The sequence below is a fragment of the Podarcis melisellensis genome (genome assembly GCF_964234715.1).
Source record: "Podarcis melisellensis genome assembly, chromosome: 16".
Taxonomy (NCBI): domain Eukaryota; kingdom Metazoa; phylum Chordata; class Lepidosauria; order Squamata; family Lacertidae; genus Podarcis; species Podarcis melisellensis.
The window spans coordinates 8,300,302-8,315,524 of NC_138533.1; the positions used below are offsets into that span (position 1 = coordinate 8,300,302).

General features: G+C 49.5%; 2 protein-coding genes across 6 annotated transcripts; one reads left to right on the plus strand and one right to left on the minus strand.

The window, feature by feature from the left end:
* Nucleotides 1-4,238: 4,238 nt before the first annotated feature.
* Nucleotides 4,239-7,495, minus strand: LOC309359389 (protein S100-A13-like). Of its 3 annotated transcripts, none has more exons than XM_081892945.1 (4): nt 7,341-7,495; nt 6,424-6,679; nt 4,707-4,897; nt 4,239-4,352 (listed from the first exon to the last, which is right to left on the minus strand). In XM_081892945.1, the coding sequence occupies exons 2-3, from the start codon at nt 6,574-6,576 to the stop codon at nt 4,760-4,762; spliced, it is 291 nt and encodes a 96-aa protein (XP_081749071.1). In that variant the 5' UTR covers nt 6,577-6,679; nt 7,341-7,495; the 3' UTR covers nt 4,239-4,352; nt 4,707-4,759. The 3 variants fall into 3 exon arrangements, with proteins under 3 accessions (XP_081749071.1, XP_081749073.1, XP_081749072.1); XM_081892947.1 differs by having other exon boundaries at nt 6,424-6,660; nt 7,341-7,489; XM_081892946.1 differs by having other exon boundaries at nt 6,424-6,825; nt 7,341-7,482.
* Nucleotides 7,496-10,635: 3,140 nt separating this feature from the next.
* Nucleotides 10,636-15,223, plus strand: LOC309358685 (protein S100-A16-like). 3 transcript variants are annotated; one of them, XM_081892071.1, is made up of 3 exons: nt 10,636-10,781; nt 14,034-14,224; nt 15,043-15,223. In XM_081892071.1, exons 2-3 carry the CDS (start codon nt 14,054-14,056, stop codon nt 15,199-15,201), a joined length of 330 nt encoding a protein of 109 aa, XP_081748197.1. In that variant the 5' UTR covers nt 10,636-10,781; nt 14,034-14,053; the 3' UTR covers nt 15,202-15,223. The 3 variants fall into 3 exon arrangements, with proteins under 3 accessions (XP_081748197.1, XP_081748198.1, XP_081748196.1); XM_081892072.1 differs by lacking the exon at nt 10,636-10,781 and adding an exon at nt 12,529-12,706 and having other exon boundaries at nt 14,042-14,224; XM_081892070.1 differs by lacking the exon at nt 10,636-10,781 and adding an exon at nt 12,533-12,697.

Here is a 15,223-nt window from a genome sequence, read left to right on the forward strand (position 1 = left end):
TCGTCTTGCGAGTTTTTCGTCTTGCGATGCACGGTTTTCCATAGGAATGCATTGAAAATCAATTAATGCATTCCTATGGAAACCGCCTTCCCCCCGACCTCTTCTGGCGGGCGGCATTTTAAAATCGCCCGGGACAGCGGAGGACGGGAAGGCAGGCAGGGGGGACAAAGGCTTTCTCGCCCCGCCGCTCGGCTTCGGGACATCATTCCGATGCCGGGCGGCGGGGGGAGGCTTTCCCGCCCGGCCGCCCGGCTTCGGGACATCGTTCCGATGCCGGGCGGCGGGGGGAGGCGTTCCTGCCCCACCGCCCGGCATCGGAACGATGCCCCGAAGCCGGGCGGCTGGGGGAGGCTTTCCCGCCCGGCCGCCCGGCTTCGGGACATCGTTCCGATGCCGGGCGGCGGGGGGAGGCGTTCCTGCCCCACCGCCCGGCATCGGGACGATGCCCCGAAGCCGGGCGGCTGGGGGAGGCGTTCCTGCCCCACCGCCCGGCATCGGGACGATGCCCCGAAGCCGGGCGGCTGGGGGAGGCTTTACCGCCCGGCCGCCCGGCTTCGGGACATCGTTCCGATGCCGGGCGGCGGGGGGAGGCGTTCCTGCCCCACCGCCCGGCATCGGGACGATGCCCCGAAGCCGGGCGGCTGGGGGAGGCATTCCTGCCCCACCGCCCGGCATCGGGACGATGCCCCGAAGCCGGGCGGCGGGGGGAGGCTTTCCCGCCCGGCCGGCCGGCTTCGGGACATCGTTCCGATGCCGGGCGGCGGCGGGAGGCGTTCCTGCCCCGCCGCCCGGCATCGGGACGATGCCCCGAAGCCGGGCGGCGGGGGGAGGCTTTCCCGCCCGGCCGCCCGGCTTCGGGACATCGTTCCGATGCCGGGCGGCGGGGGGAGGCGTTCCTGCCCCGCCGCCCGGCATCGGGACGATGCCCCGAAGCCGGGCGGCGGGGGGAGGCTTCAAAAGCCTTCCGGGGGCTTTTAAATCGCCCCGGACAGTCCCGGGGCGATTTAAAAGCCCCCGGTTAGGCAGGCTTCAAAAGCCTTCCGGGATAGCGGGAAGCGCTTCCCTGCTATCCCGGACCGCTTTTAAAATGCTGGCGGTGGGGAGCAAAGCCTTTCGCCCCCGCCGGCCTTCCTGGACCTCTTCTGAAGTCCGGAGGGGGGGGAAAGGCTTTGCTCCCCACCGCCAGCATTTAAAAAAAGGTCCCCAGATTTCCCTATGGGCTTTCGTCTTGCGATGCAAGCCCATAGGGAAAATCGTCTAGCGAAGCGTCGCAAAAACCGAAAAACCCTTTCGTCTTGCGGGTTTTTCGTCTTGCGAGGCATTCGTCTTGCGGGGCACCACTGTAAAGCCATCTGAGATCACGGCAATCGGCAATAGAGTGTGTTGGAGCCGTGAGCAGACTCAAGCCTACTCCTTTCACCCCGCGCAGTAAAACAGCCGGGGAATTCAGGGGGGTGAGTTCCCACGCTCTGCTGGACCTCTAGGACCCCCCACTCCTCTGTGGGGTTTTTTCGGGGGGGGCTGCTAGCCCTGGCGCTCTCCCCCAAGGCTCTATTTGCCCTGAACCATCTCGCCCTTCAAGCAGACGACACAGAGCTCACCGCCATTAGCCTCCACAGCAAACCGGAAGTCCCGGCGACCAGCACATCTTGTGCCAATGAGTCCCACAGACTAACCATGGGTTGGGTGAAGCATTTTCTTCTGTCTGACTTGACAGAAGTCAGAGCATCTTCATCAAGTGACCCGAAGTCCTAGCAGTATGAAAGCAGATGCCGGGGGAGAAATCTCTACGAACCTATCTCTCTTGTTGCGTTCTGAAGGCAAAGGAAGGACTGGACCCTGATTAATACAATAGACACAAGGCTTGACCAGCAAGACCCTGAGAGAAAGTGCACATCCCACTCCCTGGCCCAGGTCGTTTTTATTAACAAAAGAACTTTAACACAGCGTTTGTAAGAACCAATCAGATTTCGTCAGAGCATTTCAAAAAATCCCCAGGTGGGGACAAAGTCAGATCAGAGGAAGCCTCTTAACTACAAACAACTATTTACTATTTGAGCATGCATACATGTTTAGGCTAAATAAACAAGGAGGAATGCATTTAGCAAACCCCGAAGGTAATAAACCCATAGGAAAGGAAAGACAGGCATTTTACCACCTCCATGTGAACTCTGTTCCTGGCCCAAAGATCTACCTAAAGATTAACAAAAGCTACATTAAAGCTAACAGATTGAGGTTGAATCCTGACAAGACAGAAGTACTGTTTTTTGGGGACAGGAGGCGGGCAGGTATGGAGGATTCCCTGGTCCTGAATGGGGTAACTGTGCCCCTGAAGGACCAGGTGCGCAGCCTGGGAGTCATTTTGGACTCACAGCTGTCCATGGAGGCGCAGGTCAATTCTGTGTCCAGGGCAGCTGTTTACCAGCTCCATCTGGTACGCAGGCTGAGACCCTACCTGCCCATGGACTGCCTCACCAGAGTGGTGCATGCTCTGGTTATCTCCTCCTTAGACTACTGCAACGCGCTCTACGTGGGGCTACCTTTGAAGGTGACCCGGAAACTACAACTAACCCAGAACACGGCAGCTAGACTGGTGACTGGGAGCGGCCATCGAGACCATATAACACCGGTCTTGAAAGACCTACATTGGCTTCCAGTACGTTTCCAAGCACAATTCAAAGTGTTGGTGCTGACCTTTAAAGCCCTAAACGGCCTCGGCCCAGTATACCTGAAGGAACATCTCCACCCCCATCGTTCTGCCCGGACACTGAGGTCCAGCGCCTTCTGGCGGTTCCCTCATTGCGAGAAGCCAAGTTACAGGGAACCAGGCAGAGGGCCTTCTCGGTAGTGGCGCCCTCCCTGTGGAACGCCCTCCCACCAGATGTCAAAGAGAACAGCAACTACCAGACTTTTAGAAGACATCTGAAGGCAGCCCTGTTTAGGGAAGCTTTTAATGTTTGATGTATTACAATATTTTAATATTTTTTTGGAAGCCGCCCAGAGTGGCTGGGGAAGCCCAGCCAGATGGGCGGGGTATAAATAATATTTTTTTATTATTATTACCTCCTTATCTTTATGGGCCAGAATGCCTGGTAAGCAACTGGTCTGTGTTAGAATGCTTTACACGTGACTGTCAGGCGTAGAGAAAATGGGGCAGAGATGCAGAGGCTTGTGGGATCGATCAGAAATCATGTCAATGACCCAAACCCAGTCAAAGCGATGCTTTCACCACTGACACAATGGCTTGCTTCATTTTTCATAATTCCTCATAGCAACCCTGAAAGGTAAAGGTAAAGGGACCCCTGACCATTAGGTCCAGTCGTTACCGACTCTGGGGTTGCAGCGCTCATCTCGTTTTATTGGCCGAGGGAGCCGGCGTACAGCTTCCGGGTCATGTGTCCAGCATGACTAAGCCGCTTCTGGTGAACCAGAGCAGGGCACGGAAATGCTGTTTACCTTCCTGCCGGAGCGGTATCTATTTATCTACTTGCACTGGTGTGCTTTTGAACTGCTAGGTTGGCAGGAGCAGGGACCGAGCAACGGGAGCTCACCCCGTTGTGGGGATTCAAACCGCCAAACTTCTGATCGGCAAGTCCGAGGCTCTGTGGTTTAACCCTAGAGCAACCCTACATGACCACTACACTCTTTGTTAATTTGTAAACTGTAAGGGAAATCCAGAGAAACTTGAAAACCAGATTGGTCTAGAGGTTTTGTCTGTGTATTCATGCCGGTCTGTTTTCCTGAAGGGAGTCTCAAGGAGTCCATGCCTTGGGCCCTGCAAACACACTCCCCATGTGGAGGCGCAGACTCCCTTTAAATTGGGCCCCTGCCCTCTCACCTCGCCCCTTATAAGAAATAGGATCAGCCTCTCCCTCCCGCTTTGTCTCGGGAGCACACAATTTTATTTTCTTCCCAAAAGGACATGGGCAGATACCAGGGTGTTGGTCGTTTATAGCCAATTAACTTATAAGGATGTGGGAAGAAATTCCATTCAGTTTGCGGTTGAACCTGAATCGCACTTCGAAATTCACATTGAACCAAGGTGGATGTTTGTGCAGTTCTGCACCCTGAGCACCAGAGGGCAGCAGGGAGTACAGTGGCCTCTCTAATGAATAGGTAGGTAGCCATGTTGGTCAGCCATAGTCAAGACAAAATTCCTTCCAGTAGCACCTTAGAGACCGATTAAGTTTGTTATTGGTATGAGCTTTCGTGCCACCAAGCTAGCAACAGGCAGCAGCTTCTCAGAGGAAAGGCTTTTATTCAAATTGTTACAACTGGCCACGAGATTGATTCATATGTCATAGTATTTTCATCCTCCTGGAAGTCCTAGGATCAATATTTCCTGGTCCCACCTGCTGTGACGTGGGGTTTGTGATTTCAGCTCTCTTGACATAATATGCTGGAGACAGTTCTCTAGTAACACTTCTTTATTCAAGCAAACAAGACTGAGACTGAGGAGGGAAAAGCTACATTTATAGGGACAGGGAACTAGCTAGAAAGGATACATTTTGGAGGGAACAATATCAGGCAATCACAGTCCTGCCTTTTGGAGGAAACCAATAAGACAGAGGATCCAAATACAGCAGCTTAAATGAACCAATAGTAGCTGTACCCTCTAGAACCAAAAGGCAGTTACTTTACCCTAATGCAAATACAGACAATAATAATACAGATATAAAATCCTTTGACTCAATACACAACACCACCCACTCACCTCTCTCTCACCCACACCCAGAAACATGCAGATATACCCCGAATTTCACTTTATATTCCCCAATTCCCCCTCCTTGAGCTTCTTGGATATCTCTGTCATCAGTTTCCAGTATGACGTAAATTCCAGCTCCCCGTCACTGTCGGTCCCCAAGCTTCTCATCTTCTCATCGAGATCGCCAGCATCCTACAGAAGAGGCAAGAGGAACGGAAAGCTCAGAAACAGTCAGTGAGAGATTGTCTCTCTCTGAATGGATTCAGCTGAGTAAGAATAAGAATTTTATTATTTACATGTGGCTGGGTTGCCCCAGCTTCCAACACATATCAAAATATAATAAAACATCGAACATTAAAAACGTCCCCATACAGGGCTGCTTTCAGATGTCCTCTAAAAGGCCCTCTGCCTGCTTCTCAGAGTAGACCCACTGAAATGAATGAGCTTAAGTTAATTTTCAGTGGGTCTCCTCTGAGTATCGGCTACCACCCTATGAAACTGCTTGCACAATTATTTCTGCCATTTTCCACGTTCGTGAGGCGTGTGCGACAAAAATGGCAAGAGACTGAAGTATTGGCAGACTCAGGGATACCCCGAGGTTTGCAGAACAACAACAACAAGCCCTGAAAACATCCCATGAGGACTGAGCATGCTCCGTGGTGATGGAATGCTGGCTGACCATATAGGAGGGAAAGTTGTTGAAATGGAATGGAATATCTTTCAGAAGGGCGTGGCTGGCTGACTGGCAGGAGCAGCAAACAGGAGCAGTTCCCACCACTGCCATTTTGTTGCAGGAGCCATTTGTAAAATCATGCAAGACATGGAGAAAAAGGAGAGGGAATTATTTCCCTTCTCTCTTCTCCTCCTCCTTGAGCTCAGCATCTGAGCATCCTATTCTCTGCCCATTGTTGCCTCTGGCCCCGCCCACCACAGTGATTTTTTTGTTGTTGTTTAGTCATTTAGTCGTGTCCGACTCTTCGTGACCCCCTGGACCAGAGCACGCCAGGCACTCCTGTCTTCCACTGCCTCCTGCAGTTTGGTCAAACTCATGCTGGTAGCTTCGAGAACACTGTCCAACCATCTCATCCTCTGTCGTCCCCTTCTCCTTGGGCCCTCCATCTTTCCCAACATCAAGGTCTTTTCCAGGGAGTCTTCTCTTCTCATGAGGTGGCCAAAGTACTGGAGCCTCAGCTTCAGGATCTGTCCTTCCAGTGAGCACTCAGGGCTGATTTCCTTCAGAATGGAGAGGTTTGATCTTCTTGCAGTCCATGGGACTCTCAAGAGTCTCCTCCAGCACCAGAATTCAAAAGCATCAATTCTTCAGCGACCAGCCTTCTTTACGGTCCAGCTCTCACTTCCATACATCACTACTGGGAAAACCATAGCTTTAACTATACGGACCTTTGTTGGCAAGGTGATGTCTCTGCTTTTTAAGATGCTGTCTAGGTATGCTGTTGCTTTTCTCCCAAGAAGCAGGAGTCTTTTAATTTTGTGACTGCTGTGACTGTGATACATCCCCCCAAAGGTTGACTGGAAGGAAATGTGGCCCTCAGTCAGAAAAAAGGTTCCCTGGTCTACAAAGCCTCTGAAATGAGAAGTCAATGGTCCCCATCTTTCCCTTCATCTTAAACAGCAAATTACCTTTGCTTACACTGCTTTTGACCTAAAAAATAGCCTCCCTTCGCCTTCCTGCCCTTTGCCCTTTGACCCCACCCTACCTTCATGAAGTTAGGGAGCTGCTTGTTCACAAGCGCCTTGAACTGGCCGGCCGTCAGTGTCTCCTTCTTGCCCTCGGCGGCCGTATGGACCAATAAGATGCTGACGATTTTATCGATGGCCATCTTCATCTCTGACACATCCTTGCTGGCCATCTTGTGACTGAGCGCTGTTGGGCTTCTTCCTCCCTCCTTCGATGAGGCTATCGGTCAAGGGATGGGGATTGTGTGTGGGTGATCCTGTTGTGTAAGACAGGCTCTGAGAACAGAGTGAGGGAATGCGAGGGAAGAGAAGAAGAGGGGAAAATGCATGGGGAGCAGCAAAATGCAGGGGCGGTGAGTTACTGGCTGCTTTTGTGGGATCACTGAGTTGCTGAGTTGGAAAGGTTAATCCAGCCCAACCGTCTGCGAACACAGGAATCACAGATTTCGACAGCTTTTCAGAAGAATTTGCCACATACCCCCCCCCCCACATAAAGATAAAGGGACCCCTGACCGTTAGGTCCAGTTGTGACCAACTCTGGGGTTGCGGCGCTCATCTCGCTTTACTGGCCGAGGGAGCTGGCGTACAGCTTCTGGGTCATGTGGCCAGCATGACTAAGCTGCTTCTGGAGAACCAGAGCAGTGCACGGAAACGCCATTTACCTTCCCGCCCGAGTGGTACCTATTTATCTACTTGCACTGGCGTGCTTTCGAACTGCTAGGTTGGCAGGAGCAGGGACTGAGCAACGGGAGCTCACTCTGTCGCAGGGATTCAAACCGCCGACCTTCTGATCGGCATGTCCTAGGCTCTGTGGTTTAACCCACAGCGCCACCCGCGTCCCTTCACACACACATACGCACTCCCTATAGCAAAGCGGGGGAGCCTTTGTCACAAGCTGAAATCTTGCCCCCTCCCCTCCGAAAGGATTGTCACTTACCCCAAAGACAGTCACTTGCAAGCTTTGAATGCCAGCGAGGGAGCAATGTGCTGGTTATCATACAGATGAGGGGCAGCTTGAATCAGGCAGAGAGTGAAGGGTGTTTTGTGTGTTCAAAGGTTCTGGGCCAAATGCCTCTTTGCTTGCCAGCAGCCATAAAGCCCAACATCCGCACTGCCAGCCTAGCCACACACACACACACACACACACACCCCATTTATTTGTGTGCCAGTTTAGGGACCCAACCAAGCAAGGGAGAGGGGAGACCAGCAACAAGAGCACAGGATCTCATGCGTGCAAAGGCTGGTCATCGCCACGTTTCAAAAATCTTAAATTCTCGCCATTAGTTAAAAAACCAGAAGCTTTTTCGTCAGGTATTTGGGGACAAGAGCTGCCGAAGGGAAAACGGACGTTATTTATGTATGCTACAACAGCAGCAAGAATGCTAATTGCACAAAATTGGAAGACTGGAGAAGTACCATCCAAAGAGCAATGGCAAGAAAAGTTGATGAACTATGCAGAATTTGCAAAATTAACGGACAAGCCGTGTGAAAAGGACAATAGTGACTTTGAAAAAGAATGGGAACCCTTTACAACATATTTGCAGAAACAGCTAAAAAACATGGACTCACTGGCAGGATTTAAATAAACATTTATGACTTTATTTGCAGAGAACAATAAATAGAACAATGGGAAAACGTAGTATTATATACAAATAATAGATTGTATCATTTGATGTATAAATGATACATACATCAATAAATATAATAAACAAACCAGAAATGGAGGTTGAGGGAAGTCAACAGGGAGGGGGGGAATTGGAAAATGAATGTTTAGTAAAGATGATGGATATTTGTTGCAAGAAAGAAAATCAATAAAACTTATTTTTTTAAAAAAAATCTCGCCGTTCATTCTTCTTATCCATAAGTTTATAGTTTCAGCTTTTTCTTAAACTGCTTTGAGGGAAAGGCATTCCTTTCTTTCTTTTTGCAATCAAGTGGTGTACAATTTATTTATTTTTTGAAAGAAAGTCAGTAAATAGTTCCAGTCTTCTGAACATTGGCTAGCTGCCTGGGGCTGAAGTGATCTGGACTCCAACCATGGCTGAAGTGCCACAGCTACCATGTCCCTATTCTGGAGAACCAGAGAGGAGATATTTCAAGATCCTGGAAACCTATCAAGGACAAAAGCTCCCAAAAACCACTGACTGAAGGCTAAGTTTTTTTGGGGGGGGTTGGGGGGTGTAAAATATGGGTGTAAAAAAAGCAGAGACATCACCTTGCCAACAAAGGTCCGTATAGTTAAAGCTATGGTTTTCCCAGTAGTGATGTATGGAAGTGAGAGCTGGACCATCAAGAAGGCTGGTCACCGAAGAATTGATGCTTTTGAATTCTGGTGCTGGAGGAGACTCTTGAGAGTCCCATGGACTGCAAGAAGATCAAACCTCTCCATTCTGAAGGAAATCAGCCCTGAGTGCTCACCAGAAGGACAGATCCTGAAGCTGAGGCTCCAATACTTTGGCCACCTCATGAGAAGAGAAGACTCCATGGAAAAGACCCTGAGGTTGGGAAAGATGGAGGGCACAAGGAGAAGGGGACGACAGAGGAGGAGATGGTTGGACAGTGTTCTCGAAGCTACCAGCATGAGTTTGACCAAACTGCAGGAGGCAGTGGAAGACAGGAGTGCCTGGCGTGCTCTGGTCCAGGGGGTCACGAAGAGTTGGACACAACTAAACGACTAAACAACAACAACAAAATATGCTTTTAAAAAAATGAATCACATACACCCTGACTGCTCTTTCTATCCAGAGACCCTCCAAGTGTCCCAATTTTCCAGGGACATCCCTGATTTAGAGAAGCCGTCCTGTTTTCTGATTTGATCCCAGAATGTCCCGCTTTTCCTTAGGACGTCCCTATTTTCATTGGAGAATTGTTGGAGAGTATGGAGTTATCTGATCCCCAAGCCAAGGAGATAAGTAACTATACAACCTGTAGAAGACATCGGAAGGCAACCCTGTATAGGGAAGTTTTTTAAAGTTTGACGTTTTATTATGTTTTTATTTATGTCGGAAGCCGCCCAGAGTGGCTGGGGCAACCCAGTTAGATGCGTGGGGTATAACTAGTAAAGTTACCTTTATGGAATGGGATGCCCCTATTTTCATTATTAATTTTAATTGGAAATTTTATTTACAACCTAACATAACCCCCCCAACCCCCCAATACAGAAACACAATAAACATAACATACAACAATACAAACAACCAAATAAAAGACTTCCTTTATCCTGTATCTGGCCTCGTTATTTACTTCTGATAAGCTCTTTCCTTTATGAATAATTATTAAGATTTTTCTAATTATAACTTAAATATCCACAAAGTCTCTTGCAGGCATTAATCGAAACAAGTCCAAGTATGTATTTTAGAACAAAAAAATTCCTTCCAGTAGCACCTTAAAGACCAACTAAGTTAGTTCTTGGTCTGGTGACTTCTGTTTCAGTGTATCTGAAGAAGTGTGCATGCACACGAAAGCTCATACCAAGAACTAACTTAGTTGGTCTTTAAGGTGCTACTGGAAGGAATTTTTTTGTTTTGACTATGGCAGACCAACACGGCTACCTATCTGTAATTGGAACTATGTATTTTAGGACACTGTTTTGTGACGTATTCTCTGCATTTTCCCCATGCTTTTTGAAACTCTTGCCTAGCGTGATCTCTAATTGCTTCTGTTAATCTAGCCAGTTCAATATACTCTATAATGGTTTGTCTTGGCATTCCCTTTTTGTTGGCACAGATTTCTTTCTTCCAGTTTTTAGCAATTAGGATCCTTGCTGCTTCTGTGGCATAGAGGAATATTTTCTCTTGCTATTCCTGTGTCTGTTATCCCTAGTAGAAAAACTTCTGTATTTTTCATAAAGTTAAACATTTTTTTAAGCTCATTATATAATATTTTCCAGAAGCTTTTGATTTTTTCACAGGTCCACCAAACATGTATAAGTGTCCCCTCTGTTTCACCACACCTCCAGCACAGATTTGTTTTTGTCTTATACATTTTAGCTATTTTTATCGGAGAAAGGTTGGAGGGTATGCAGCCATGCTTTTCACCTTGCACTATGTCACGGAGCGATACTCAGTCTCTCCTGCAAGAATTACAAGATTCTCTGATTTTGCAACTTTATGGCTTTCTTTATTGCTCCCTGATTCCAGTGTCAAGTGAGTTGCAGAGATTAACCTGGAGGAACGCCCCTGGAACAAAGAGCAGGGAGGGAATTTTTCTCTTTCAAAGGAAGTTGGAGCCAGCCTCATGGCACAGGTGCTGGGTGAGAGGTTTGAGACGCCCAATCTCCTCTAGCCTTCCTCTAGCAAACGCTGACGAGACAGAGAGAGACGGGTGCAGGAGTCTTTGGCCGACGTAACACACACCGCACAAACCGCCGTTCTGCAAGGTAAGGAAATGCCCAGGAGGTGGCAGCCCGTTTGCTTATCAGGTAGGTGGGGAAAGGCATCCTTTAGAGGACCCTATGACAAAATGCTAGGGACGCAAGTGGCGCTGTAGTCTAAACCACAGAGCCTAGGGCTTGCCGATCAGAATGGTAATAAATGGTAATAGGGGCTGCAAACGGTAAAGGACCCCTGGACAGTTAAGTCCAGTCAAAGGCAACTATGGGGTTGTGGCACTCATCTCACTTTTAAGGCTGAGGGAACCGGCGTTTGTCCACAGACAGCTTTCCAGGTCACGTGGCCAGCATGACTAAACCGCTACTGGTGCATGGAGGACAGTGATGAGTGTCAGAGTGCATGGAAACACCGTTTATCTTCCCGCCACGATGGTACCTATCAGTGGCGTAGCGTGGGTTGTCAGCACCCGGGGCAAGGCAAGTAATTTGCACCCCCTAACCCGTGGATTTGCGCCCCCTAACCCTAACCCCCAGATGTTGTGCCCAGTGCGGCCAGCCCCCCCTGCACCCCCACGCTACGCCACTGGTACCTATTTATCTACTTGCACTGGTGTGCTTTCAAACTGCTAAGTTGGCAGGAGCTGGGACAGAGCAACAGGAGCTCACCCCGTTATGGGGATTCAAACCGCTGATGTTCTGATCAGGAAGCCCAAGAGGCTCAGTGGTTTAGACCACAGAGCCACCCGCGTCCCCATGAAACTTAAAAGAGGATATGTGTGTGTGTGTGTGTGTGTGTGTGTGTGTGTATTGCTATCCACATTTTAGCCAAATAATATTTGTGTTGCTGTACAGTATGTAAGGTAAAGGACCTATGGACGGTTAAGTCCAGTCAAAGGCAACTATGGCGTTGTGGCGCTCATCTCACTTTCAGGCCGAGGGAGCCGGCATTTGTCCACAGACAGCTTTCCAGGTCATGCGGCCAGCAGGACTAAACCGCTTCTGGTGCAGCAGAACGCCGTGACGGAAACCAGAGCGCGCAAAAACATCATATACCTTCCCGCCTTCCGACAGTAAGAGCTGTTCAACAGTGGAATAGTCTCCAAAAACCTTGGAGATTTTTAAAGAAGCGGTTGGAGGGCCATCTCTCGTGGATGCTTTAGCTGAGATTCCTGACTCTGTATTTTCAGCAGGAAGAATGAGAAAGGCCATTCTTCTATGTTTCTTTCTTTCACAAAAGTTTATTCACCACTTGACTGTTTGTTTGTTTGTTTGTTTGTTTGTTTTAAAAAAGTCAAAGCGATTTACAAAAAAAAAAAAATCACCAATAATAATTAACGGCGATAATTTAAAACTTCAGCAAATTAAATCCAGATCAAAATTTGCACCAACTTTCTTAACATCAAAAGATCAGCATGGTTTCAGCAGGTGCCCAAAATAGAATTCAGAGATAGCAATAGGCACACTAAAATATTGATTTCTTCCAAAGATGGAATGGGTCTTATGTGACCCCACTTGCCTGCCGTGGGGCAAGGCGATGTCGCGGTTGAACTGGTCCCAAGTTGTTAAGGGCTTTATTTACTACTAACAGCAACACCTTGAACTTGTCCCAGCTTGTAGCAAATCAGCAGCCAGTGCATTTGCCTTTGAGCACAAGATCCTCCGATTTTGCAAGGGCCTTGCTCTCTGACTTGCTTCCTGATCCCAGTGCCAGGTGGGCCGTGCAGTCCTATTCAGAGGAAAAGTCCCGAAGGGAGTGTCTGGGGAAAGGGGGGTGGGAGGGAATGTTCCTCTTTAAAAGGAAACGGGAGCCGGCCTCGTGACGTAGGTACCTAAACTGGAGCTGGGAGGTGCCTAATCTCATAGAACCCCCCACTCTGACAAAGCACTGGGGGAACAGGACTGAGACAGACAGACAGACCCAGATTTCTTTGGCCAACACGCCACACACTTGGCAATTCTGCGAGGTAAGGAATGTTCAACATGCCGCTGTCCGTTTGCTTATTGGTGGGCCGGAAAGGATGAAATGCAAAACTTTCTTTCAAACTCTGAGCTAAAGGACGTGCCTCTGCAGGCCATTGTCCCGCCGGCATGCCAGAGAAATGACTCCACAGAAGGGAAAACATCTGGTATAAAAGAGGCGGGAGGGAGGGGGAAGGAATCGGGAATGAAGAACTCAGATCTGGTGTTTGGGGAAGGGTCTTGCCAAGCCAGGGATAGGTTAAACCACAGAGCCTAGGACTTGCTGATCAGAAGGTCGGTGGTTTGAATCCCCGCGATGGGGTGAGCTCCCGTTGCTCGGTCCCAGCTCCTGCCAACCTAGCAGTTTGAAAGCACGTCAAAGTGCAAGTAGATAAATAGCTACCGCTGCGGCGGGAAGGTAAATGGCATTTCCGTGCGCTGCTCTGGTTTGCCAGAAGTGGCTTAGTCATGCTGGCCACATGACCCAGAAGCTGTACGCTGACTCACTCAGCCAATAAAGCGAGATGAGCGCTGCAACCCCAGAGTCGGCCACGACTGGTCCCTTTACCTTTATATACAGTCGTACCTTGGAAGTTGAACGGAATCCCTTCCGGAAGTCCATTTGACTTCCAAAACATTTGGAAACGTTCACTTCACTGGAGAGGCACTGCACAGTTTTCCCTCTCTGCGCAGCGCCCCTTCAGCGAAGCGGGAGGAGAAATGAAAGGGGCTCCATTTCTCCTGCCGCTTCGCTGAAGGGGCGCTGAGCAGAGAGGGGGAGAATTCCCCCCGCCTCAGTTCTCCCCCTCCTATGGTCCAGTGCATCCTATAGAGCGAAAAATACGGTAGGTGCGTCTTATGGTCTGGTGCGTCTTAGAGAGCGAAGAATACGGTAGGTTAGGCAGAGAGATTGCAGTTGGCCCAAGGGCAACCAAGCAACTTCACGGCCACCAGGAGGATTCGAACCCAGGTCTCTCCCAGGTCCTGCGCCGACCCTCCAGCCACTACACCACACATGTCCTGCGCCTGAAGTGGGGAGGGATGCTGCCGGTGAGTGACGCACCTCCGCTCTTTTTCTAGGGCGGAGAGCCAGTATGGTGTAGTGGTTAAGAGCAGTAGTCTCGTAATCTGGGGAACTGGGTTCGTGTCTCCGCTCCTCCACATGCAGCTGCTGGGTGACCTTGGGCCAGTCACACTTCTGTGAAGTCTCTCAGCCCCACTCACCTCACAGAGTGTTTGTTGTGGGGGAGGAAGGGAAAGGAGAATGTTAGCCTCTTTGAGACTCCTTAAAGGGAGTGAAAGGCAGGATATCAAATCCAAACTCTTCTTCTTCTCTTCTAGGAGCCAAGGGAGGAGAGGCCATGGCCGGCAACCTCTCTGAGCTGGAGGAGGCCCTCCTGACGCTGGTGCGGAACTACGACAAATACGCCGAGAAGTCCTTTTTCCTCAGATACTTTTTCGGGAAACAGGGCAAGATCAGCAAGGAGAATTTCGGGAAGATGCTCAACGAGGAGCTCAGCCACGTGCTGTCGGTGAGGCGAAGGGCAGCGGTGGTGGTGGCAGCTACAGAGCATGCTTCCTCATCTAACTATGTATTTCAAGCACTGACTGGCAACAGCTTGCCAGGGTTTGAGACAGAGAGATCTAGGAGTTTGGCTGACAGCAAAGGACCCCACTATATTCCAAACAACTAAGTATGGAAAGAATAGTTTGCAAACTATTTTCAGAAGCCGAACATCCAGCATGGCTTCCGCAGCTTCTGATTGGCTGCAGGAGCTTCCTGCAGCCAATCAGAAGCCACGCTTTTGGTTTCCAAACATTTTGGAAGTCGAATGGACTTCTGGAACGGATTCCGTTTGACTTCCAAGGTATGAGTGGAATAAGTTATAATTATAATATACAGCAGCTAAAGATAACCAGGAGAAAACCATGGGAGGGAGGGAGGAAAGTCGACTTTTAACAGTGAATGTATGCTGGAAAATGTTTGATTACAGTGGACGCTCGGGTTGCGAACGTGATCCGTGCGGGATGCACGTTCGCAAGCCGCAGCGGCACTTCTGCGCACGTGTTGGTTGCGATTTGGCCCTCTGCGCATGCGCAAAGCGCAATTTAGCTCTGACCGCCGAAACCTGGAAGTAAGCCGTTCCAGTACTTCTGGGTTTCAGCAGTCCATAACCTGAAAAAACACAACCTGAAGCTTCTGTAACAGAGGTCTGACTGTAATTGTATTTTATTTGTAGCAGGAAGTGGGAGGGTTTCCATACCCTTAGGCATTAGGTCTTCCATTCCTGCTTTTCTCACTAGTTTCGTTCCTTCTCCTCCCTGCTCCTTCCCCGTCACTCCCATCCAGAACACCGACAGCAAGACTGCCGCCCAAGAAATGTTTGCTGACATGGATTTGGACGAAGACGGGAAGATGAGCTTTGACGAATACTGGAGGCTGATCGGTGGCATCATCAACCAACTTTTGCACGTGAAGCAGGAACAGGTTCAGGAGCGTGACGGATGATAGATGGTATATTACACCTGTT